General features: G+C 42.6%; 2 protein-coding genes across 2 annotated transcripts in view; one reads left to right on the top strand and one right to left on the bottom strand.

The window, feature by feature from the left end:
- Nucleotides 1-474, top strand: part of LOC143278054 (LRP chaperone MESD-like) — a 6,041-nt gene extending 5,567 nt beyond the window's left edge. The window contains exon 5 of the mRNA XM_076583070.1: nucleotides 1-474. This exon is cut by the window's left edge and continues 229 nt beyond it. The gene's annotated coding sequence lies outside the window, so the exon portion shown is untranslated.
- An 18,934-nt stretch (nucleotides 475-19,408) lies between these two features.
- Nucleotides 19,409-25,000, bottom strand: part of LOC143278036 (uncharacterized) — a 21,936-nt gene continuing 16,344 nt past the window's right edge. Inside the window, exons 6-9 of the mRNA XM_076583048.1 lie at nucleotides 24,915-25,000; nucleotides 22,237-22,278; nucleotides 20,064-20,156; nucleotides 19,409-19,425 (exon numbers count right to left, since the gene is read on the bottom strand). The exon at nucleotides 24,915-25,000 is cut by the window's right edge and continues 64 nt beyond it. Coding sequence (XP_076439163.1) covers nucleotides 19,409-19,425; nucleotides 20,064-20,156; nucleotides 22,237-22,278; nucleotides 24,915-25,000 — 238 coding nt within the window. The remainder of the gene's footprint in view (nucleotides 19,426-20,063; nucleotides 20,157-22,236; nucleotides 22,279-24,914) is intronic.

Below are 25,000 nucleotides of genomic sequence, written 5' to 3'. Positions count from 1 at the left end.
GTGAATTTTTCGGTATAAGGACTTCTAATACAGATAGAAGCTTACTTTAAAAAAAAAAAAAATTTGTTTTACTTCTTTTTCACATGGATTTAATTTGTTTAGCAGATTAAAAAAAAAACTTTGAGAGTTTTGGCGATTAACAAAGATGGCCGACCAAGAAGCATGCTCCAGGATTGAACAGCAGTCAGTTATCAAGTTTTTGGTTGCTGAAGGGTGCAAACCAGTTGAAATTCATAGGAGAATGTTAACTGTGTATGGTGCCACATGTTTCAGCGGAAAAAATGTCTACAAGTGGGCTAAATTGTTTAAAGGAGGACGGAGCAGTGTTGAGGATGAAGGCAGGCCTGGAAGTGTTGTGAGCAACTGGCTGAGACATCAGTCCAAAGATTTTTACGCTGAGGGAATACGGAAGCTTGTGCACAGATGGGAAAAGTGTGTGACAGTGTTGGGAGACTACGCTGAAAAAAAAAAGAAAAGAAGTAAGCTTCTATCTGTATTAGAAGTCCTTATACCGAAAAATTCACCTTATTTATTGAATGACCCTCGTATATATATATATATATATATAGAGAGAGAGAGAGAGAGAGAGAGAGATCTGTTGTTGTGTTGTTGTTTTTCTTGAAAGAGAGATGATTTAGGTTATGTATGCTGCATATGACCCAACATACACTTCTCATTAAGAGCACAAATATCTGATTCAGGCGTATATGCACAGCTTCGGAATCATGTTTGAAAAGAGAGAGAGAGAGAAGAAAAAAAAAGATGTTTGAGCCATATATTTGCAGTTATTCATTGGTTTGTAAAGGACGGTTTTGGTTTTTTGTTGTAACTAAAATGGAAGTGGAAGAAGGTACCTCAGGTTGTGTAAGTGGAGCTTATTACACTGACTGCACACACTGCTGTTGGCAGAAAATGCAGCATCATTTCACCACACCCACAGGAAGAAGGTAGCTCAGGTTGTGTAAGTGGAGCTTATTACACTGACTGCACGCACTGCTGTTGGCAGAAAATGCAGCATCATTTCACCACACCCACAGGAAGAAGGTGTCTCAGGTTGTGTAAGTGGAGCTTATTACACTGACTGCACGCACTGCTGTTGGCAGAAAATGCAGCATCATTTCACCACACCCACAGGAAGAAGGTAGCTCAGGTTGTAAGTGGAGCTTATTACACTGACTGCACACACTGCTGTTGGCAGAAAATGCAGCATCATTTCACCACACCCACAGGAAGAAGGTAGCTCAGGTTGTAAGTGGAGCTTATTACACTGACTGCACACACTGCTCAGATTTTCTCGTTTCCTAGGCGGACGCGTTACCTCTAGGCCATCACTCCACAGCTAAGCCAGGTTTCTTGATCACGTTGTTTTTGTTTTTTTTAAAGCACCCTGCTGTTGGCTGAATTAGAAAATGTTGTTCTCCCAGATCAGGTGTTTCCTCATTGCTTCACATTTCATCTTCCACGGCAAACACGGCTGCTTTCAAAATTATCCCATTTTTGACTCACAGTTCAGGCTTTGATTGTTCTACCCAGTTTCCCCCCAACTCTCCATTCATTCCCCTCCCCCCCTCCTCGCCTGAATGATGACACTCAAATGAAAACATTGATACTCTAACAAAATGTCTACAATCACCAGTATGTGTATGGGACAATAAACAAAACACGTCATCAGAATTCATCATCATGCTGGCCTTGACTGTACTGGTGCCATGGTTTTGTGTTTGTGGTTTGACAACTTGTCTTTTCCACGCATACGGATTTTGCATGAATTCTTTGGCATTCAAAATTCCCGTAAATGTTTGGGGGTGTATGGAATTATGGTTGGATTCTGCTATAGAAGTCTGTCCAGAAAACTGGTATAGGTGCTACAGAACACAGTATTCTGCATCAGGCATTACATTCCATACTACACATACACAAACTGCTCCAGGTGCTTCATTTCGTACACAAATGATACCATGCGTCACACATCATAATGTTGCAGCACTTGAGTTGGTTTGGTTTTGCAATAAATGTGTTTTCTAACTGTTTTATTTCATTTTTTTTTTTTGTAACTTGGTTTACAGTTTGCAAAATGACATTTTTGGTATGGTTTTGTGTGTTTGTGTATATTGTTTGCAAGCTGAATCAAAATGTCTGTTTAGAAAAATTAATACTCAGTCTTTTGGTAGCAGAAGAACAGTTTTCTGAAACATTTTTTATAGTTTTCTCCCTTTCTCTCTCTCTGTCTGTGTGTCCACTTTATGCGTTATTCTTTTTAAAAAGAATATATATATGCATGCATGTGTGTATACAGTTGTTTATGTACTCTGTCCGTCTGTGATGAATATGACACTTATATCCTTTTTTTTTTTTTTTTTAGTTGGGTTTTTTTGTTTTTAGAACTTTCTTTGTTTCCTTATCATTCTGTAGCCTTCTGCTTCAGTGTTGATTATTTTCCAGACTGCCTGTTTTAAAAAAAAGATTTTTTTTCCACATGTATTTTTAAACACAGTTTTTGCCTTTCCATGTGTTGAAGTCCCATATAAGGACCCCCTTCCTTTGGCTACGAATTGAGTTGGGGTCTGGGCACAAAGTTTTGGAAAGACAATGAATTAAGGTTTTGTGTGTGGCATGCGCTTGATGTGCATGTAAAAGAAGCAACTGCGACTAAAGAGTTCTCCCTGGGGAAATTTTGAAAGAAAAAAAAAAAGTCCACTTTAATAGTAAAACAAATACACATGTTTGCAGACGCAAAAAGAATCTTGGTGATGGCGCCTGGTGGGTTAAAGGGTGGAGATTTTTCCGATCTCCCAGGTCAACATATGTGCAGACCTGCTAGTGCCTGAACCCCCTTCGTGGGTATACGCAAGCAGAAGATCAAATACGCATGTTAAAGATCCTGTAATTCATGTCAGTGTTTGGTGGGGTATGGAAAGAAGAACATACCCAGCATGCACACCCCCAAAAGCAGAGTATGGCTGCCTACATGGTGGGGTAAAAATGGTCATACACGTAAAACCCCACTCCTGTATAATGAGTGAACATGGGAGTTGCAGCCCACGAATGCAGAAGAAGAAGAAGAGGACACAAAAAGGAAAAGAAGGGGGAAAAAACATCGCCAGCACTGTACTGTGTCCGATGCACTCTCCACTCTGGGAGAGCAGCCTGAATTTAACACAAAGAAATCTGCAGTAACAAACATTTAATACAATATATTGCAGTGCACTACAAAACAAGGTACAATCTGGGATTTTATGTTTGTTTGTTGCACGGACACACACGCAACACACACACAGTTGTTACACTCTAAATCATAATGTAATAGTATCTTACCACATGTTTTTCCTTTTACATAATAATTGATGTGTGCATGGTGATAAGTGAAGGGTATGTTAGTTGTTTGTTTGTTTGTTGTTTTTGTTTTTTTTTGTTTTTTTTCTCTGATTTTTGCTGACAGGCATTTTAAGTGAGCCTAAAGAGAATTTTCTGTTTTTGGTTGAATTTTGAATTGAATTGAATTCTTTTGATTTTTTTTTTCTTCCTGACACAAACGTGTAGGATAACTTGGACGCTCAAAAATATGCCAAAGTGTGTGTCAGTGGTCTTGGGTTACAAGAAATGAAAATAAATGTAATTGGTTTTTTTTTTGTTTTTTTTATATATTATTATCCTATTGTTTAACATGTGTTCTGCTATGTCAGTACATAAAACTAATTTCAATCAGGAAAAGGAGAGAGAACATTTTTTTTTAAATCAAAGACCTGATTTAAATTATTGAAGGCATTCCTGTTCTCTTTTTCTTTTTTTTCTTTTTTTTTTTTTGGTGTGTGCTGATTTTTATGAAGGGGATGTGTAGTGTTTAGAGTGCATATACTTCAGGTATACCTATGTCTGTGAGTTTTACTGTTGTTGTTGCTGTTCTTTACCTTTCTTGTTTATTGGAATCAAAGAGAACATGTTATGAGAGTCTTAAGTCCCTACATCCCTACACTTACAGTGTGTGTGTGTGTGTTGGGGAGGGGGGGGAGGGAAGGGAGGTTGGTGAATACAGAATATCTCATATTGTTTATCTTTGCGTGAGTTTTTTTTTTCTGGTTTGTGTGTGTATGGTGTTGGTGTGTTTTTGTTGTTGTTGTTGTTGTTTTTGGGGGGGTTGGTTTTTTGGGGTTTTTTGTTTTGTTTTTGTTTTTTTTGGGGGGGTTTTCATGTTTGGAAATGCAGAATTTCCTGTTCATCTCACTTGTTAACATGCATGTGTAGTGTGTAGTATGGAAGTCTCACACAAGCCAAACCAAAGGGCTAATGACAAATTAGCTGTGATGGAATAATGAACTGTCAGAATTGTGTGGCATACTGTGCAGCATAAGTCACCATATGGATCAATAGTGTTGAAGAATAATTCATAACCCAACATCATGTTGAACAAAAATTCACAGCTCATCATCTTGTTGAACAATAATCAATGACCCATCATCACACTGAACAATTATTCATAATCCATCATCATCTTGAACAATAATTCATAACCCATCATCACACTGAAAAATGATTGAATGGTTGGTAATCCTTTTTTTTTTTTTTTTTTTTACACTAATTCACAACCCATCGTCAAAATGAACAATAATCTATGACCCATCATAATATTGAACAATAACTCATAATCCATCATCACACTGAACAGTGTTAATAACCCACCATCACAATAATTGATAACCTATCACCACATTGAACATTAATTAATAACCCATCACAACATTGAACAATAGTACATAATCCATCATTATCTTGAAGAATAATGCATAACCCATTGTCACATTGAAAAATGATAAATCATCATCATCTTGAACAATAATTAATAACCCAGGTAAGGAGAGAGAAAAAAAGGTAACTCGGAAAGATGATTTTCTGTAAGCTACTAATGCCCCATACATACATGAACGTGCACAGCGAAATGTGCTTGGTTGGGGAGGGGATTGGTGTGCGTGGACCACGTATGATATGCATTAGTCTTATTATATAAGAGGGCTTTTTTTTTTCTTTTTTTTTTTTTAATACATAATTGTCTGTCTGCATTGCAGCATTTTCCATGCTGCTATTTTTCACACTGCTGGGAGAGAGAATACGCTGAATGTTCAGATTTTGAGTGTACATGCCAATCTTCCCCCAAGCGCCCCCCCCCCCCCCCCCCCCCCCCACACACACACACACTCAGTCCTCCTTCCCCCCCCCCCCCCCCCCCCTCCCCAATCAGTGTTATTTCCCTCGGTCAGAATGGGTCAGGCATGGACATCTGATCTAATGTTTACCAGTCATCAGCAGGGTTTGAGTCTCCGCCCCCCCAACCCCCCACCCACCCCCACCCCCACGCCGCCCCATACCCAACCCCCCTCCACACACACACACACGCACACTCACGTACGGACGAAAACACAATCAACACGCACATACGCACACTCACGTACAGACGAAAGCACAATGAACACACGCACGCACGCGCGCGCGCGCGCACACACACACCGGTTTCAGCATGCAGTTGCGTCCTTGGGAAAGGCGGTTCACTTCGGTTTCCTTCCCAGGTGTTTGAATCGGTACCCCACTTCCGTTTGAGGAGGTTAAGGGAGACAACTGCCTTTCTGTGCCGAGCCCTTGACACAGTGGAGTATGAATTCACTGACGTGACGGCCTTACAAAAGTTATGAGACCCATTGCCTGTAATGTTTTTTGTATGTTATACATTTATGTTATGCGAGTTGTTATATAATGCTTTCTGTGCCAGTGTTAGGCCCGCATGGTGGTGGGTCGTTTGTGTTACAGTCGTGAGTGTAAACAGTTTGCGATTAAACTATGGGATTCAGGTAAACTCTCTCTCTGTCTGTGTCTCTGTCTATATCCTGGCTTATATTTCCTATTATCTTCCTTGCTATATATATATATATATATATATATATATTAGAAAATGTTATGTTCATACCCCTTCATATGGGGCTTTGGCCTTAATGAATAAATAAATTCCAATTCTCTGTCTCTGTGAATATGTATTCTCTCTCTCTCTCTCTCTCCACACACACACACAAACACATTGTTTTTTGGGGGGTTTGTGTGTGTTGTTTTTTTTCTCTCCCGGCACCAGATGTGATGTAGCGTATATGGTAGATCAGTCCCGCGCACAATTGGACAACTCCGTGAGGCTGATAAAGAAACTGAACCCCCCTCTCTCCTCTGTCACTCTGCCTGTCTCTTTCAGTCTTCCCCATCTTCTTCTTCCTTCCCTCTCTCTCTTTCTCTCTCTGTGCTTTGTCTCCATCTCACCTCTCCACCCTGCTATCGATTATTAATGGCTGCAGTGTATTGTGCATAAATTTCATACTTATAATAATTGTCTTTTTTATAAATGCTGATGCGATTTTGTAGATGTTTCTGCTGTCAGTTTTGTTCATTTTATTTTCCTTTTTTCTCTCACCTTCAATTTTCATTGCTCATTGGGTCAGGTGTTGAAAGGAATGTATTTTCCGTATTTCTTCATCCTCTTTAGATGAAACTCTCTTCTACCTCTGTCTCCCTCTGTATGTCTCTGTTAGTTATTTTTCACTCTGAGATAGCATGTGATTTGACTCTTCTTTCGCAGATTGTGGTGCTAGTGTACAACTGATTTTTTTTTTCTTCTTCTTTTTTTTTAAATCTAGTCATTTGCCTTACTGCTGATTTTGCTCCAATGTGCTGCCTGACATATTGTCTTCCTTAAAGTGGAAATTTCTGGACAGCTTTGCCATATGAAATGTTTGTTGCCATGGGTTCTGTTCTTTAACATGCGCAAGCTGCTTTGCTGCACACGTGCCCGTCTGAAAGTGTTAGCACATGCATGTGCAAACACGCGCACGTGCGCGCACACACACATATATGCACGCGCACACACGCACGAAGACACATGCACATGAACGCGCACACACACACGAACACACACATATTAAAAGTAAAAAAATCACTCTCTCACACACACACACATTAAAAGTAAAAAAATCACTCTCACACACACACACATTAAAAGTCAAAAATCAATCACACACACACACGCACACACACACACAGACACACACACAATTAAACGTAAAAAAATGACTGGAAGCGAAAAGACGTCATAGTAAAGGGAACAAACAAAAATAGACTTAGACAGCCTACCCTGACCATCGCTGTCCATTGACTGACAGTTGTAAGCGCTCTGGAGGGGTTGTTGCGAGATGTCCTGGCACAACAACAACCTGTTCAATGTCATAAAGCAAAAATGCACGACAACCTGTCGTGTTCAAAATATGTCCAACAGCACAGCAGAGGAGGCAGCAGCTGGCATGTCTCTGGCCAGGCTGGAGTTCGATTCGAGCGGAGAGCGTCTTGCCCAAGTCGCATCCCAGCTCTCTCGGCCATGAGGGTTTCAACACACTGTCAGATTTGACGTGCTGACGGGCGCAATAGCCGAGTGGTTAAAGCGTTGAACTGTCAATCTGAGGGTCCCGGGTTCGAATCACGGTGACGGCGCCTGGTGGGTAAAGGGTGGAGATTTTTCCGATCTCCCAGGTCAACATATGTGCAGACCTGCTAGTGCCTGAACCCCCTTCGTGTGTATATGCAAGCAGAAGATCAAATACGCACGTTAAAGATCCTGTAATCCATGTCAGCGTTCGGTGGGTTATGGAAACAAGAACATACCCAGCATGCACACCCCCGAAAACGGAGTATGGCTGCCTACATGGCGGGGTAAAAACGGTCATACACGTAAAAGCCCACTCGTGTGCATACGAGTGAACGCAGAAGAAGAAGAAGAAGAAGACGTGGTCCTCAAAGGCCAACACGCCCCCCTCCAATGCTGCAGCACAAAGAGCCAGCGCGATCTCACTGAGAGTCATAGTCCGTGAGAAAAGACCAAGCGGATAACACGGAATGAAACCGTTCACTTTAGCAGGCACCAAGTTTGCTGAACGGACCAGAGACTTTTCCACCCGACCAGCTCATCCGATTCTAGACCCGCCTCTTGTCTACACGTTGAGTGGTAGTCTGGGTGCTAGCCCTTTCGGATGAGACGATAAACCGAGGTCCTCGTGTGCAGCAAGCACTTGAGTTAGCGCATGTAAAAGAACCCACCCACCCACGGCAACAAACGGGTCGTCCCTGGCAAAATCATGTTTGAAAAATCTAATTTGATGATAGAGCAAATACACTTGCCAAACAGAAAAAAAAGGAAGTTGGGTTGCACCGTGGCAGTGCGCCTTGCCTTTGGAGTGCATCCAAAATGATCTTAAGATTAAAAAATAAATAAATAAATAATAAAACACCACTTTCCCTTATAAAGCAATAATATTAAGTAGCTGTGATTTCTGACTACAATTTAATGCGTTACAATTTTTTTTATCAATCATGAAAAAAAGTTGTTTTTTGTTTGTTTGTATTTTTGGTGGGTTTTTTTTTTTTTTTTTTTTAAGATGAAAGAATTATGTGCATTAACAAATAATGAATATACATATTTGTCCAGAAATTGACCAGTAATGTCCTGATGCCTTGATAAAAAGAAACACAACAGAAAATGATGACACAAAGTTGACATGTGAATGTATCAAATTATCAATAAAGTCATGATTGTGGAACTATTTCTTTTGCAGATTCAAAAAAAAAAAAAAAAAAAGTTTCCCTGTCTTTGTTTCTGCTGTCTGTTCATGCAGCTGTCTACCATGACACATTATGTATGCTATGTTACACTACACAATACTACATGACCATGTACTATGTCACTGCCCGCTACACTATTCTGTACCATATTGTATTGTAATTTGACTGTACATTGCAGTACACTACTTCCCACTACACTACACTATGTTAATCCCTTTTGTATTTTACTACTACTGTGCTAAACTCTACTTTCACTACACTACACTACACTATGTTGATCCCTTTTGTATTTTACTATTACTGTGCTAAACTCTACTTTCACTACACTACACTACACTACACTATGTTGATCCCTTTTGTATTTTACTATTACTGTGCTAAACTCTTTCACTACAGTACACTACACTGCACTACACTACACTATGTTGATCCCTTTTGTATTTTACTATTACTGTGCTAAACTCTTTCACTACACTACACTACACTACACTGCACTACACTATGTTGATCCCTTTTGTATTTTACTATTACTGTGCTAAACTCTACTTTCACTACACTACACTACGCTACACTACACTACACTATGTTGATCCCTTCTGTATTTTACTAGAACTGTGCTCTACCCTACTTTCACTACACTACACTACACTATGTTGATCCCTTTTGTATTTTACTATTACTGTCCTCTACCCTATTTTCACTACACTACACTACACTATGTTGATCCCTTTTGTATTTTACTATTACTGTGCTATACTCTGATTTCACTACACTACGCTACACTACACTATGTTGATCCCTTTTGTATTTTACTATTACTGTGCTATACTCTACTTTCACTACACTACACTACACTATGTTGATCCCTTCTGTATTTTACTAGTACTGTGCTATACTCTACTTTCACTACACTACACTACACTATGTTGATCCCTTTTGTAGTTTACTATTACTGTGTTATACTTTCACTACACTACACTGCACTAATGTTGATCCCTTTTGTATTTTACTATTACTGTGTTATACTTTCACTACACTACACTGCACTACACTACACTACACTACACTATGTTGATCCCTTTTGTATTTTACTGTTACTGTGCTATACTCTGCTTTCACTACTCTACGCTACGCTACACTACGCTACACTACACTACACTACACTACACTATGTTGATCCCTTCTGTATTTTACTTGTACTGTGCTATACTCTACTTTCACTACACTACACTACACTACACTATGTTGATCCCTTTTGTAGTTTACTATTACTGTGTTATACTTTCACTACACTACACTGCACTACACTACACTACACTACACTATGTTGATCGTTTCTGTATTTCAGTTACTGTGCTATACTCTACTTTCACTACACAACACTGCACTGCACTGCACTACACTACACTGCACGACAGATAGGGACAGAGATGGACAATGAAAGAAAGACAGAAAGAGAGAAGAAAGAGTGAGACAGAGAGAAGCAGGGAGGAAGGTAAAACATGTACAGAAGTACTGGCCATGTCTTTCAAAACAACGTGTATTCATTTATTCAACACACACCTACACAGACACATGGAGGTATGCCTCTTCTGCGTTCACTCGTATGCACACGAGTGGGCTTTTACGTGTATGACCGTTTTTACCCCGCCATGTAGGCAGCCATACTCCGTTTTCGGGGGTGTGCATGCTGGGTATGTTCTTGTTTCCATAACCCACCGAACGCTGACATGGATTACAGGATCTTTAACGTGTGTATTTGATCTTCTGCTTGCATATACACACGAAGGGGGTTCAGGCACTAGCAGGTCTGCACATTATGTTGACCTGGGAGATCGGAAAAATCTCCACCCTTTACCCACTCAGGCGCCGTCACCGTGATTCGAACCTGGGACCCTCAGGTTGAAAGTCCAACGCTTTAACCATTCGGCTATTGCGCCCGTCGGAGGTATGCCAAATGTTGAAACATACGAAGCATTGCATAATTAGTGAACCAAGACTTTCCAGCCATTTCTACATGCTTTTCACGGAGTGGTGCCTCAGTAATTATGATAATAACAATAATAATAATAATACTTACATGGTGCCAAGTCCTTATATAGTGGGTTATAAGCAACTCACATGAAGCAATACATACTCAATGCATAATACCATACCTCTGCATTAAAAAACAACAACAAACAAACCAAAAAAACCCAACCAATTCATGTGCCATCATTCCCAATATTCCTACACACATCATAAACGAATATGGCGATATAGGGTCACCCTGTCCACATCCTCGCTGTACATTAACTCACTCAGTACGGCCAGTCCTCTCTTCTCCTCTACACAGACCCCTCGGATGTCCAGTGGGTGTCTGAATGACCCAACCTTTAGCTTCCGTCGTCAGAATTGTGGTATTCTTTGTCAACATTCACGTCTTCCGTATAAGAGCCTTCCGCTTGCAATATTTTCATGGTTGTAATTGGGTGAAACGCTGTTAACGTCGTCTCTTTCGCCGTTCGTATGGAAAGAGTTAAACCAATTTGAAATCTGACCATTGACAATGACACAAGATTTAAAGTTTTGATAAAAAAATTATAAAAAAAAATTAAATGTACCGATCCATCTGCATAGATTTTCTTGAAAACCAAAAGCCTTCAATACTTTGGACATGAAATTCCAACCAACAGTCAAAAGCTAAACAACAACAGCACGCACACACACACGCGCGCGCGCGCGCACACACACACACACACACACACACACACACCAAGAGAATACTACAAATTGCAGATACGAATAATCACACATACACACGGCGCAAAATATTTCTGCTGACTGTGAAACGCCAGCTGGCCACATTGCAGAGGAAGACCTTCGCTCTAGCTTGCATGCTCTGGACGTCTACTGAGGGTGCGTGGTTTCAGTTCTGCTGACTGTGAAACGTCAGCTGGCCACATTGCAGAGGAAGACCTTCGCTCTCGCTTGCATACTCTGGACGTCTACTGAGGGTGCGAGGTTTCAGTTCTGCTGACTGTGAAACGCCAGCTGGCCACATTGCAGAGGAAGACCTTCACTCTAGCTTGCAGACTCTGGACGTCTACTGAGGGTGCGAGGTGGATGACCAGAGGTGGACGGTGGTGTTCACTCGGCAGACGTCAACATGATGTGAGGCAACATTTAGCCTAACCTCTTTGCTGTGGAGACACTTCCCTTAAAAGGTAGGACAAAGAACTTGACAGTGAATTGAGTCTGAAATCATCAGGCTGTGTGTGGCGTGGACAGTTGTAGTGCTCCAAACGAGCCAGAACAGAACTGAACAGTTATATTGTTAGCACTCATATCGGATTTGAATGTGCTACCAGAGTACATGTTGCTATTTTTGATTTATCATTTTTATATTCTTTTAATTAAAGTGCATGGATAGCATGCTGTATTTGAAATCTAAAACATCTATTCGTGGGGTTCTATTGTGAGAAACTCCTCAAGGCCGAGCCTTTATTATGGAATTTTAGAGAGGTGTGAGTAGACCTTTAGAAGCCACAATTGCGGACTGATGGCTGAGAGGATGCGGGTTCGAATCACAGCGGAGGTGGGGGTTTTTGGCCCGCTGCTCGCTCCTACCCAGAACTGAGTGTGCTTAAATGGGAAGACTGGGACCACAGTCGAGTACCATTCTCTTCACGGATGCATCTTTGGGTGTGTTCCTCTAATATTTCCTGACCAGCTTTGCAAGTGTCTGTATCTCTCGGGCCTGGTAGACACCAAGATATCCTTGTGGCAGGAAGCGTAGAGTGCAGACTTGTCACGTAGTCCCCAACCTAAATGGACCTCCATAGCAGCATCGTCATCATCATCGTCGTCAGCCCCCCCCCCCCCCCCCCCCCCCCCCCCCCCCCCCCCCGGCTCCCCTCCCCTCCTTCTTCATCATCAATATATTTTTTAAGCCTCAAATAATGCGGCCTTTGATGACCTGCTCTCATGGTGACCTCAGTTTCGATACCCCTCCATTCACGTGCTTGGGGTGAGTCCTGTCAAGGTCTTCAGTATTAGTGGATGCATGGGGCACTGTCGTTAGACGGACATGGTGGCGTGTCTCCACTCAGGTGGAGATCCGAACACGGTCTTGATCCTCGACTAAGCCATTATTGTCTTCAGAAGGGTGCGCAGTAGGTGGTGTCCTAGGTACGTTAAATCTGAACAAACGCTACTGAACATCACTAAAGTGACTCAGCAGCAGTGCAGGGTCTCCTCTGGTGTGTGCCCCCCTGGCGACCTAACACCGATGGTTCCATGTGGACTGTCGGCGCTGGGACTGAGACAGACGAACCGGGGTGTGGCCGTGTAAGGGGGGACTCGGAATGAGCGGCGTGGCAGTGATGTCTTTGTATTCATGCCACTGAAATGGTGCACATGATGGGGCAGCCAGAAAAAAAAAGATCATACGTTGAATTTTACTTCTAATACAAATTTTATTCACACACACACAAAAATGCCAGTATCACATCTGTTGTCTGCAGAAACTCATACAAACCAAACTCAATTCAAAAGCAGTTCAATTCAAAAGCAGTTCAGTCATTTTTTAGATGCTTTATTAAAATCTTGAATGTGTTTAGCAAGGTTGTGGGCGTGAGACAAGACAGCTTATCTGAACTGTACAACATCAGAGTATGACAGAAAGTCGTATCCATTTCAAGCGACAGCAGCCATATTCTGGAAATTTATCATCAACTCCTGCCTTTACCTCAAGTTCAATTCAGCTGTTAGAGAACAACAATGAACATTATATTCAATTTCAGAATGCTGTTGTATGCACAGTCTTCAACTGTGACTACTGCATGTTTAAGGCCGTGATGATCTTAGTGATTTACTCTGATACCTTTTAAGTATACTGTGATTATTGTATACTGGTCTGCTCTGTTTTCTGTCTTTTGTGTATACCGGTTGAATGGCTGTGATTCTCGTGTACTGTTTGTGTGTTTTACACTACAAACGAATTTATCTCCTTAAGATAATAAAGTGCTCTGTATTCTGTTCTTTATTGCTGCAGTATACAATGCAATTTTAAAGGCAATGTAAACTTTCAGATTCCTTACCAGGTAACTGCTTTAAAGTGTGTGTAAAAAGCACAAACGTTCCACGTGCAGTATATACTAAGTGTAGATGAATTAACTCATGGCAATGAAAGGGTTGGCCATGGCAAAAACTATGAACAGAAAATCCGCCTTGATAGTCAATCAAATTCACCGACAGACAGAGAAAATGGGTGGCGCTGTACTATGGCCACGCGGTCGGCCATCGATTTCGGGTCGGCCTTTTTCACTGGCCAAACCGTGGGATACTCTCAGAGGCGATGGAATATGCCGACGTTAACGAAGAAAAGAGAGACAAGACAAGACAAGACAAGACAAGGCAAGACAAGGCAAGACACAATTTATTACTTAAGAGGGTTAAACATAACCCTGCGTACAAGGGTTGAACATAAACCTGTTTAAGAGGGTTGAACATAAACCTGTTTAAGAGAGGGTTGAACATAAACCTGTTTAAGAGAGGGTTGAACATAAACCTGTTTAAGAGAGGGTCAGTTGAACATAAACCTGTGTAAGAGGGTTAAACATAAACCTGTTTAAGAGCGGGTTGAACATAAACATGTTTAAGAGGGTTGAACATAAACCTGTGTAAGAGAGGGTCAGTTGAACATAAACCTGTGTGAGAGGGTTAAACATAAACCTGTTTAAGAGAGGGTTGAACATAAACCTGTTTAAGAGGGTTGAACATAAACCTGTTTAAGAGGGTTGAACATAAACCTGTTTAAGAGGGTTTAAGAAGGTTAAACATAAACCTGTGAGGCGTTTTGCATGCTGCTCCCGCCTTCGAGTAGGGGTGGGTGGTGGTGGAGAGAAATAAGAGACAGAGACAGAGACACACTCACACACACACACACACACACACAGACAGAGAAATGAAGACAGATACAGACAGACAGACAGTTATCGGGTTTGTCTTCAGGTTGTTTGGCTGTCAACTTCGCTCTCCGAGACGTCTAGGTCAACGTTGCTTTCCGAGGTCTCTGTCACTTCGGTGGTCGCTTCCGGTCCCGGATCCGAAGTTCTCACGTCTCCCTCGTCACGTGACCTGAGAGAACAGCCCGAATTTCACACAGAGAAATTTGTTGTGACAATGCAAAGCAATACAATACAGTACAAGACATTTCAATACATAAGGGAAAAAAAGTTACAACAGCAGGACATGGTCTGATGTCAATGGTGAGCAGCTCTCCCCTCGGGTCATCGATATTAAATTTTGGCAAAAACCTGTCGTTTTGACAATGGCTTCTTCCCCAAGCAGTCAGTGCCAGTTATGGTGTGTGTGTGTGTGTGTGTGTGTGTGTGTGTGCCTCTGTGTGTGTGTGTGTGCGTGTGTGTGTGTGTGTGTGTGTGTGTGTGTGTGTGAGTGTGCGAACGTGAGCATGCACACGCCCTACCAGTTAAATGCATAACTATGCATATAAGTCTATAGTCTTTATGTATTCGTATTCATTTATGATTTCCAATGCATATTCGTGCCTGTCATGTACCGACCCTGGTACGCTTAAAGACATACTGTATTCTGCTCTACTGCATTATACGATCACAAAACACGGACAGAAATATGAGCAATGTATAAGACTCACATAAATGTCAAGGCCACCTAATCTTTCACAGTATTTACACATACGCAGCTCACACACACACACACACAAAATGTTAAATGCCACGTCATAAAAACAGACATGTTTCCATATAACGTGAAAGAAAACCGAGAAGACACTGAATTGTGCAGACTGCATAAGGTCTACCACTACTTCACACTGAACACACTGACGGCTGTTTAAGGCACACGAACACATCAACAGCTTGACAAAGGCGTTTGAAAAACTGATGTTCCAGATAAAATATAAAAAAAGAAGAAAAAAAAGGCCATTTATTCCTTTGTCTCATAAACTTTCTTTCTTTTCTTTCTTTTGCGTTCGACAGCTACGCAGTCAGGGTCGAAGTCCGAGGGATGCCACAAACTCGGACGTCCGGCGGTCTTATAAACGATAGCTGTGGTTTTTCATCGCAGAAAAATGACACGAAGTGCACGTGCAAAAATCAACAGCTCCTGTGGTTATCAGTGGTTTCACAACACTGGCTGCCTTCACCGCTGTTTGCCAGGAATTCACCATTTCAACATGCCCCCAGTACAAACTGTGCAGCTCCCAAGTGACCCTTAACTTTTGTGAACCCTGCATTTATGTATGAAAAAAACCCCAAACAGGTTGAGGATCCTAAAAGCCGTTGACGGCCATATATATATATATATATATATATATATGATAGTCAGTCGTGTCCGACTATGACCATCAGAACAGCAGAGGAGGCAACTGCTGTTCCGACTATTTGGGCTAGAATTTGATTATAGTGGAGAGTGTCTTGCCCAAGTTACATCCCCACTCTCTCGGCCAAGAGGGTTTTAGGACAGTCGGCGTTGGGATGGTTCCCAAAGGCCAACTAGCCCACGAGGCTGCAGCACTAAGAGCCAGTGCAATTTTGCCTCCTAGTTTGAGAGTCATAGTCCTTCACAAAAGACTAAGCTGCAAATGATTTCCCATTGACTGGAGAAAGCATTGCCATAGAGGTGGTGGAAAACCCACCCACCGTATCTCAGACTGGGATCAGGAAGGCTGGGGGCCATCCTTCTCCTTCAGCCCCTTTTAGACTTCCTCAGCACAAGTCAGGTACCCGTTCACACATGGGTGGCGCGAGGAAAACCGGAGTAAAGTGCCTTTTCCAAGGACACAACACTATGCCGAAACATGGTCTGATCACTGGTCATCACTGGATCACAAATCCAACGCTTGATCGATTCTGCTACAGCATGCCATCTGTAAGTATATATATACACGTTTGTATTTGTATTTTCTCTTTATCACAACAGATTTCTCTGTGCGAAATTCGGGCTGCTCTCCCCAGGGAGAGCGCGTCGCTACACTACAGCGCCACCCATTTTTTGTATTTTTTCCTGCGTGCAGTTTTATTTGTTTTTCCTATCGAAGTGGATTTTTCTACAGAATTTTGCCAGGAACAACCCTTTTGTTGCCGTTGGTTCTTTTACGTGCGCTAAGTGCATGCTGCACACGGGACCTCGGTTTATCGTCTCATCCGAATGACTAGCGTCCAGACCACCACTCAAGGTCTAGTGGAGAGGGAGAAAATTTCGGGGGCTGTGCCGTGATTCGAACCAGCGCGCTCAGATTCTCTCGCTTCCTAGGCGGACGCGTTACCTCTATGCCATCACTCCACTAGAGAGACTGCATGAATGAATTTTATTTCAGAGGTTAATAGAATAAGTAACAATGCTTTCTTCATCCAGCCCTCAAAAGGAGAAAAATGGGGGGAAATGTAATCAGATAGATTGCAAATAACATCACATAAGATTAAACGAGGAAAGGATTATAAAAAAGAAAAAGAAAAAAAGAATCATAGCATCACATTCATAACAAATCATGAAAGTACTACATGCCAATTGTACACACACAAACACACACACACACACACACGCAAACATACTCTTTAGAGACACAGAGAGAGAGAGACAGAGAGAGATATATCAGACAGACAGACAGAGAGAGACATAAGGAGAGATTTACCTCTCTGTCTCTGCTTCTTCCCGTTGGCTGGGTTCTGAAATCAACGAGTGTTTTTAAGAACAGATAGAAAAGATAACTCGAAAAATCGATGAACACATAAACAGATAAATACTGACAGTAAAAAACAAAACAAAAACAAGACAATAAAGAAAAAGCAAACAAACAAACAAACAACAACAACAAAAACAAACAACCAACAACAAGAACAACAACAAACAACATAAGAAGAAAAAAAAAGACAGAAAGAAAAACCAACACCAAAAAACAAGCAAATCAACACAGAGGTATACACAACTCACATACATTTTCACAAACAAACTGAAAAATGAAAAGAAAAGAAAATACCCTTGTAACCAACCAGGCAAAAAAGCAAAAAAAAAAAAAAACAAAAAAAAAGGACAATGCACATCATTATGTTTCAGAATACCAACAACAAACTCTCTCTCTCTTTCTCTACATATATATATATATATATATATATATATATATATATATATATAAAATTATTGTGTGTGTATGTCTTCATATCTGGAGATATATATATATATATATATATATATATTATATACTTTCTAGCGCCCGTGTTTTTTGTTGTTTTTTGTTTTGTGTGTGTGTGTGTGTGTGTGTGTGTGTGTGTGTGTGCGCGCGCGCGCGCGCGCGAAAATATGTGCGTACATGCGTGCTTGTGTGTGTGTGTGTGTGTGTGTGTGTGCGTGCGTATGTGCGTGCGTGTGTGTGTGTGTGTGTTTGCGTGCGTGTTTGCGTGCGTGAGTATGTGTGTAATAATAATAATAATAATTGTTATTATTATTATTATTATTATTATATAGCGCTGAATATTGTGCAGAGACAAATCTAAGCACTTTCACACTAGTCATTCACACACATGCATTGAAGAAACTGAAGACAAGGAAGAGGCAGGTGAGGGAGGCTATCTTGGGAAGAGGTGGGTTTTAAGGACAGACTTGAAAGACCTGAATGTGGAGACCTGACGAAGCGAAAGAGAAAGTTCATTCCAAATGTAAGGTCCAGAGACAGAGAAAGAACGGCGTCCAGCAGTGGAGTGTTTGAACCTGGGTATGCTTAAACAGAGTGGATCGGAAGCCGATCGTAGAGAGCGAGATGGAATGTAGAGGTGAAGACAGCCACAAAAATAGGAAGGGCCAGATTTGTGAATACATTTATAACATAGAGTGCTGATCTTATACTTTATTCTGTGTGAGACAGGGCGCCAATGGAGATGTTGCAAAAGAGGAGTGATGTGCTCAGATCTTTTCTTTCTTTCAGCAGAGTTTTGTATGCGCTGAAGGGACTGAATGGATGAAACAGGCAAACCAGACAATAGAGAGTTACAGTAGTCAAGGCAAGAGAGAATGAGAGAAACGACAAGTCTAGATGCTGCGTCGGTGGACAAATATTTCCAAATGGAACTGATGCGTCGCAATTGACAGTAGCAGGATTGACATGTCTGACTGATAAATTTTTGCATGGCCAGTGTGCTGTCAAGGACAACACCGAGGTTACTGGCTTAGCTGGAAAGAGGGATGGATGTACTGTCAAGTTTGATTTTGTCATTTGTGATGGAAGAGAGTTTTTGTTTAGTTCCTATGATCATTGCTTCGGTTTTGTCTGCGTTTAATTGTAATTTATTTAGGGTCACCCAGTTTTGAATGTCCAGGAAACATTCAGATGTTTCTTGCAAGAGCGAGGATAATTTTTCAGGGGTATCACTCTTCTGAAGTTGAGTGTCATCAGCATAGAAATGATGACTAACATTGTGGTGGTTGACAATTTCAGCGAGAGGAGCAGTGTACAGTGTGAAGAGAAATGGGCCTAAAACATATCCCTGTGGGACTCCGTATTTGATTTTAACAGGTTCAGACGAAATCATTGACGATGACAGACTGGAATCGATCAGTGAGATAAGATTTGAACCAGTTGAGAACAGTGCCGTTGAAGCCAAATATAAAATGAAGACAGGAAAGAAGGATCGAATGGTCTATCGTGTCAAAGACGGCTGACAAGTCGAGTAGAGTGAGAAGGGGAATTTTTCCCGAGTCGGACGCTAGCAGTAGATTGTTCAGGATGTGAAGGAGAGTGGTCTCGGTGCTGTGGTCAGCATGATAGGCAGACTGAAAGGGGTGGATGTGATTGTTGAAACATGATAAGCAGACTGAAAGGGGTGGATGTGACTGTTGAAACAAAAGTGATAGTTGAGCTGCTTCAGGACAGATTTTTCAAGGAGTTTGGACAGGAAAGGAAGGTTAGAAACTAGTCGATAACTTTTCAAAATGTTTGCATCAAGGTTGGATTTCTTCTGAAGAGGCCGGACGATTGCAGTTTTGAAAGTGGCTGGAAACGTTCCAGTAAGAAGGGATGAGTTGACAGTATTGGTGATTGTGGGGAGAAGCTGTGAGACACACTGGGAAAAGACGGAGGCTGGTGGAGGATCGATTTCACAGGATTTTATTCTCATTTCTTTCAGGATTTCATTCACTTCTGTTTCAGTCAATGGATTAAAGGAATGGAGAGGAGTGCCGTTGAACTGAGGATCGGGAAGAGCAGGCTGGAAAGGCACCAGGTCTGAGATGGTGCTAATATTTTGGACTTTGTCGAACAAGAAAGAGGAGAAGAGACTGGGGAGTTCAGATAACGTATAGGCAGAAGGAAGAGCAGTCTTTTTTTTTTTTTTTTTTTTTTTCAGTGCCAAGAAGTAGGCACGTGCGCACGAGTGGAGGGCAAGCCCGAAGAAAAAAAATTAAGAACTTACGTTTTTGACGCCTGTTGGACAGTTTTCTGTAGATGAGGAGGGCGACTGCAGCGGCCACCACAACACCGCCCGCAACGATCCCCGCAATGACACCTGTCACCACAATGACACACTGACACCTGTCATCACAACGACACACTGACACCAGTCACCACAATGACACACTGACACCTGTCACCGTAATGACACACTGACACCTGTCACCACAATGACACACGTCACCACAATGACACACTGACACCACAATGAAACACTGACATCTGCCACAGCAATGACACCTATCACTACAATGACACACTGACACTCGTTACCACAATGACACACTGACATATGTCACCACAATGACACTTGTCACCACAACGACACACTAACACCTGTCACCATAACGACACATTAACACATTTCACCACAATGACTCACTGACACCTGTCACCACAATGACACCTTTCACCACAATGAAACACTGCCACAGCAATGACACATGTCACTACAATGACACCTGTTACCACAATGACACCTGTCACCACAATGACACACTGAGACCTGTCACCACAATGACACTTGTCACCACAATGACACACTGACACATGTCACCACAATGACACACTGACACCTGTCACCACAATGACACCTGTCACCACAATGAAACACTGACACCTGCCACAGCAATGACACCTGTCACCACAACGACACACTGACACCTGTCACCACACTGACACCTGTCACACACTGACACCTGTCACCACAATGACACACTGACACCACAATGACACTTGTCACCACAACGACACACTAACACATTTCACCACAATGACACACTGACACCTGTCACCACAATGAAACCTGTCACCACAATGAAACTCTGACACCTGCCACAGCAATGACACCTGTCACTACAATGACACACTGACACCTGTCACCACAATGACACCTGTCACCACAATGACACACTGACACCACAATGACACACAGACACCTGTCACCACAATGACACACTGACACCCGTCACCACAATGACACACTGACACCTGTCACCACAATGAAAGACTGACAACTGTCACCAGAATGACACCTGTAACCACAACGACGAAGTCACATCTGTCACCACAATGACGTAGTCACACCTGTCACCGCAATGACGTCTTTTACCATAATGACAAAATCACACCTGCAACCACAATGACACACTGACACCTGTCACCTTAATGACACCTGTTACACAATGATTCACTGACACATGTCACCACAATGTCACACTGACACATGTCACCACAATTTCACAATGACACATGTCACCAGAATGACACCTGTCACCACAATGACGCCTTTTACCATAATGACAAAATCACACCTGCAACCACAATGACACACTGACACCATAATGACACACCGACACCTGCCATCAGTCATATATGTCACCATAACGACACAATGACACTTGCCATGGCAATGACACAAATCACACAGAGACACCTTCACCAAAATGGCACACTGACACTTGTTATCACAATACCATAATGTCACCTGTCGCCAAACCTGTCATAATCACACAATGCCACATGTCTCCACAAAGACACAGTGACACCTATCAACACAATGACACATGTCATTACAATGACACAATGGCATGTCACTACAACGATACAGTGACACGTCATTACAACGACACATACCACTACAATACAGTGACACCTGTCACCACAACGACACAGTGACACATGTCACACAATGGCACAGTGACACAAGCGACAACAATGACACAGAGACACCTGTTACCACAATGACACATGTCATCACAATAACACAATGACATCTGTCACAGCACTGACACTGTGACAACTGTCACCACGACACCTGTCATCACACATAACACCTGTCACCACAATGACACCTGTCACCACAATGACACCTGTCATCACATGACACTTGTCACCACAATGACACCTGTCATCACATATGACACCTGTCATCACATGACACTTGTCACCACAATGACACCTGTTAATACAACAAAATGTGTGTGTGTGTGTATGTGTGTGCGTCCGTGAGTGTGTGTGTGGGGGTGGCTTTGGGGTCGATGAGCATTGTAAGTATTTAGGGGTAGGGTGCATGAATAAAAAGAAAGAAAGAAGAAGAAAAAAAACACAAAAAAACCCGAAACAAAACTAGTTACCTTTGCCGCCACTGCTTGCATCTGATTCAGTTTCGTTTTCATCTGGAAAATTGTTAAAATCGTTTACATGAACCTATATCCCCCTGCTTGTCTGTCTGTGTGGAAGTCTGTCAGTCCGTCTGTCTGTCCACGTGTTCGTCTGCCCGTGTGTCTGTCTGTCCTTGTGCTGTCCATTAGAATGTCTGTCTAACTGTCCTTCTGTCTGTCCGTTTGTCTCTCTGTTCATATATATCACCTTTCTCTTTCTTACACCAAAAACGTGAACTCCGTTTTTACTCTGTCTGTGTCTGTGTCTGTCTCTGTCTCTGTGTGTCTGTCTCTCTCTGTCTGTCTCTTTCTCTGTGTCTCTGTCTCTGTCTGTCTCTCTCTGTCTGTCTCTGTCTCACGCCAAGTGCGTGCAATACATGGGAGGTGGGTTGCATGAGCGAACTCAGTTTGCTTGGAGTTCAGAATGTTTCCACCTTCGCTGTCAATTCCATATACTCACCAACATTACTAACGCTGAGCAAACTTAGTGCTGCAAAGACCACCTCATACAACCCGGTCCAACCTACGTTTTTCGTCTCACCTGACTGACGAGACGCCCGATGTTTCCAGTTCAACGTCTCACCTGACTGACGAGACGCCCGATGTTTCCAGTTCAACGTCTCACCTGACTGACGAGACGCCCGATGTTTCCAGTTCAACGTCTCACCTGACTGACGAGACGCCCGATGTTTCCAGTTCAACGTCTCACCTGACTGACGAGACGCCCGATGTTTCCAGTTCATCGTCTCACCTGACTGACGAGACGCCCGATGTTTCCAGTTCAACGTCTCACCTGACTGACGAGACGCCCGATGTTTCCAGTTCATCGTCTCACCTGACTGACGAGACGTCCGATGTTTCGAGATGCCCGATGTTTCGAGTTCAACGTCTCACCTGACTGACGAGACGCCAGATGTTTCCAGTTCATCGTCTCACCTGACTGACGAGACGCCCGATGTTTCCAGTTCAACGTCTCACCTGACTGACGAGACGCCCGATGTTTCCAGTTCAACGTCTCACCTGACTGACGAGACGCCCGATGTTTCCAGTTCAACGTCTCACCTGACTGACGAGACGCCCGATGTTTCCAGTTCAACGTCGGAGAAACCACAAGAGCAGGATTGGAAATCTCTCACACACTGTATTGGAAACCTGGTCCTACCTATGTTTATCGTCTCACCTGACTGACGAGACGCCTGATGTTTCCAGTTCAACGTCTCACCTGACTGAGTGGACGCCCGATGTTTCCAGTTTATCGTCTCACCTGACTGACGAGACGCCCGATGTTTCCAGTTCAACGTCTCACCTGACTGACGAGACGCCCGATGTTTCCAGTTCAACGTCTCACCTGACTGACGAGACGCCCGATGTTTCCAGTTCAACGTCTCACCTGACTGACGAGACGCCCGATGTTTCCAGTTCAACGTCTCACCTGACTGACAAGACGCCCGATGTTTCCAGTTTATCGTCTCACCTGACTGACGAGACGCCCGATGTTCAAGTTTAACGTGGGGGAAACCACAAGAGCAGGATTGGAACTCTCTCACACACTGTATTGGAAACCTGGTCCTACCTATGTTTATCGTCTCACCTGACTGACTAGACGCCCGATGTTTCCAGTTCAACGTCTCACCTGACTGACTAGACACCCGATGTTTCCAGTTCAACGTGGGAAAAACCACAAAAGCAGGATTGGAACTCTCTCACACACTGTATTGGAAGATGACTATCTTTACCATTCTGCCACCTTCCTCCTTAAACCTTTGTGTGTGTGTGTGTGTGTTGTGTGTGTGTATGTGTGTGTGTGCGTGTGTTGTGTGTGTGTGTATGTGTGTGTGTATGTGTGTGTGTGTGTATGTGTGTGTGTGTGTGGTGTGTGTGTGTGTGTGTGTGTGTGTGTGCGCTCTCAGATCTAAACGACGTATAATATACTGAAATTCGGGATTTGGATCAACAGAGCATAGGTGATCTTGAGAAACGTGGTTTTATTATCAGGACGGATGTAATCAAGGCATAATGATGATTTCCAATTTTGTCAGCAGTCCCAGTTTGATTTGCATTTTGCTTCCGTTCACGTGAGCATTTATTTTCATAATACTGGACTTTCTTCTGGCCGGATGACAGCTGACGTCATGGCCTGACACACACCATGCCGTTCACGCCACAGACTCCTACAACGTCATCTCGTCACTTGATTCGTCAGCTTTGAAGTCTTCCCTTTCAGATGTCATGAACTGGGGTGACAGTAATAGTGTCAACAGCAGCAACTCGCCTGTTCAACTGACATCTTAGCGCCAGTAAAAAAAACAAAAAAACAAAAAAAAAAAAACTTCGTCATGTCGGGACGTGCTGTAGGAATCCGTGTTTCAGACACATCTTGATTTTTCTTTTCCGGTACAAATTGGAACACATCGGTATCGTAGGGCATGTCTGCATTCTTCAATCAGTGGAAGCATTTGCGAGTTTTGTAAGCTTTGTTTAGAGTTCCATGACTTTTCCATGACTTCAACAATAAATTATTAAAGTCCATGACTTTCCGGTCCTGGGAAATTACATTTTCAAATTTCATGACTTTCTAGGTTTTGCATGACCTGTATGCCCCCCCCCCTCCCCCTCCTCTCTCTCTCTCTCACACACACACACACACTTACCATCCTCACTCCCACCACAGCCAAATTCCTCATCAGGGCTATGACCGCCCTCACAGACACACATATTGTTGACACACACTGTGCCT

Source organism: Babylonia areolata, chromosome 35, assembly GCF_041734735.1.
Source record: "Babylonia areolata isolate BAREFJ2019XMU chromosome 35, ASM4173473v1, whole genome shotgun sequence".
NCBI classification, from domain to species: Eukaryota; Metazoa; Mollusca; class Gastropoda; order Neogastropoda; family Buccinidae; genus Babylonia; species Babylonia areolata.
Note: the sequence above shows the minus strand (reverse complement) of the source record. Positions and strands in the feature narration are given on the sequence as shown.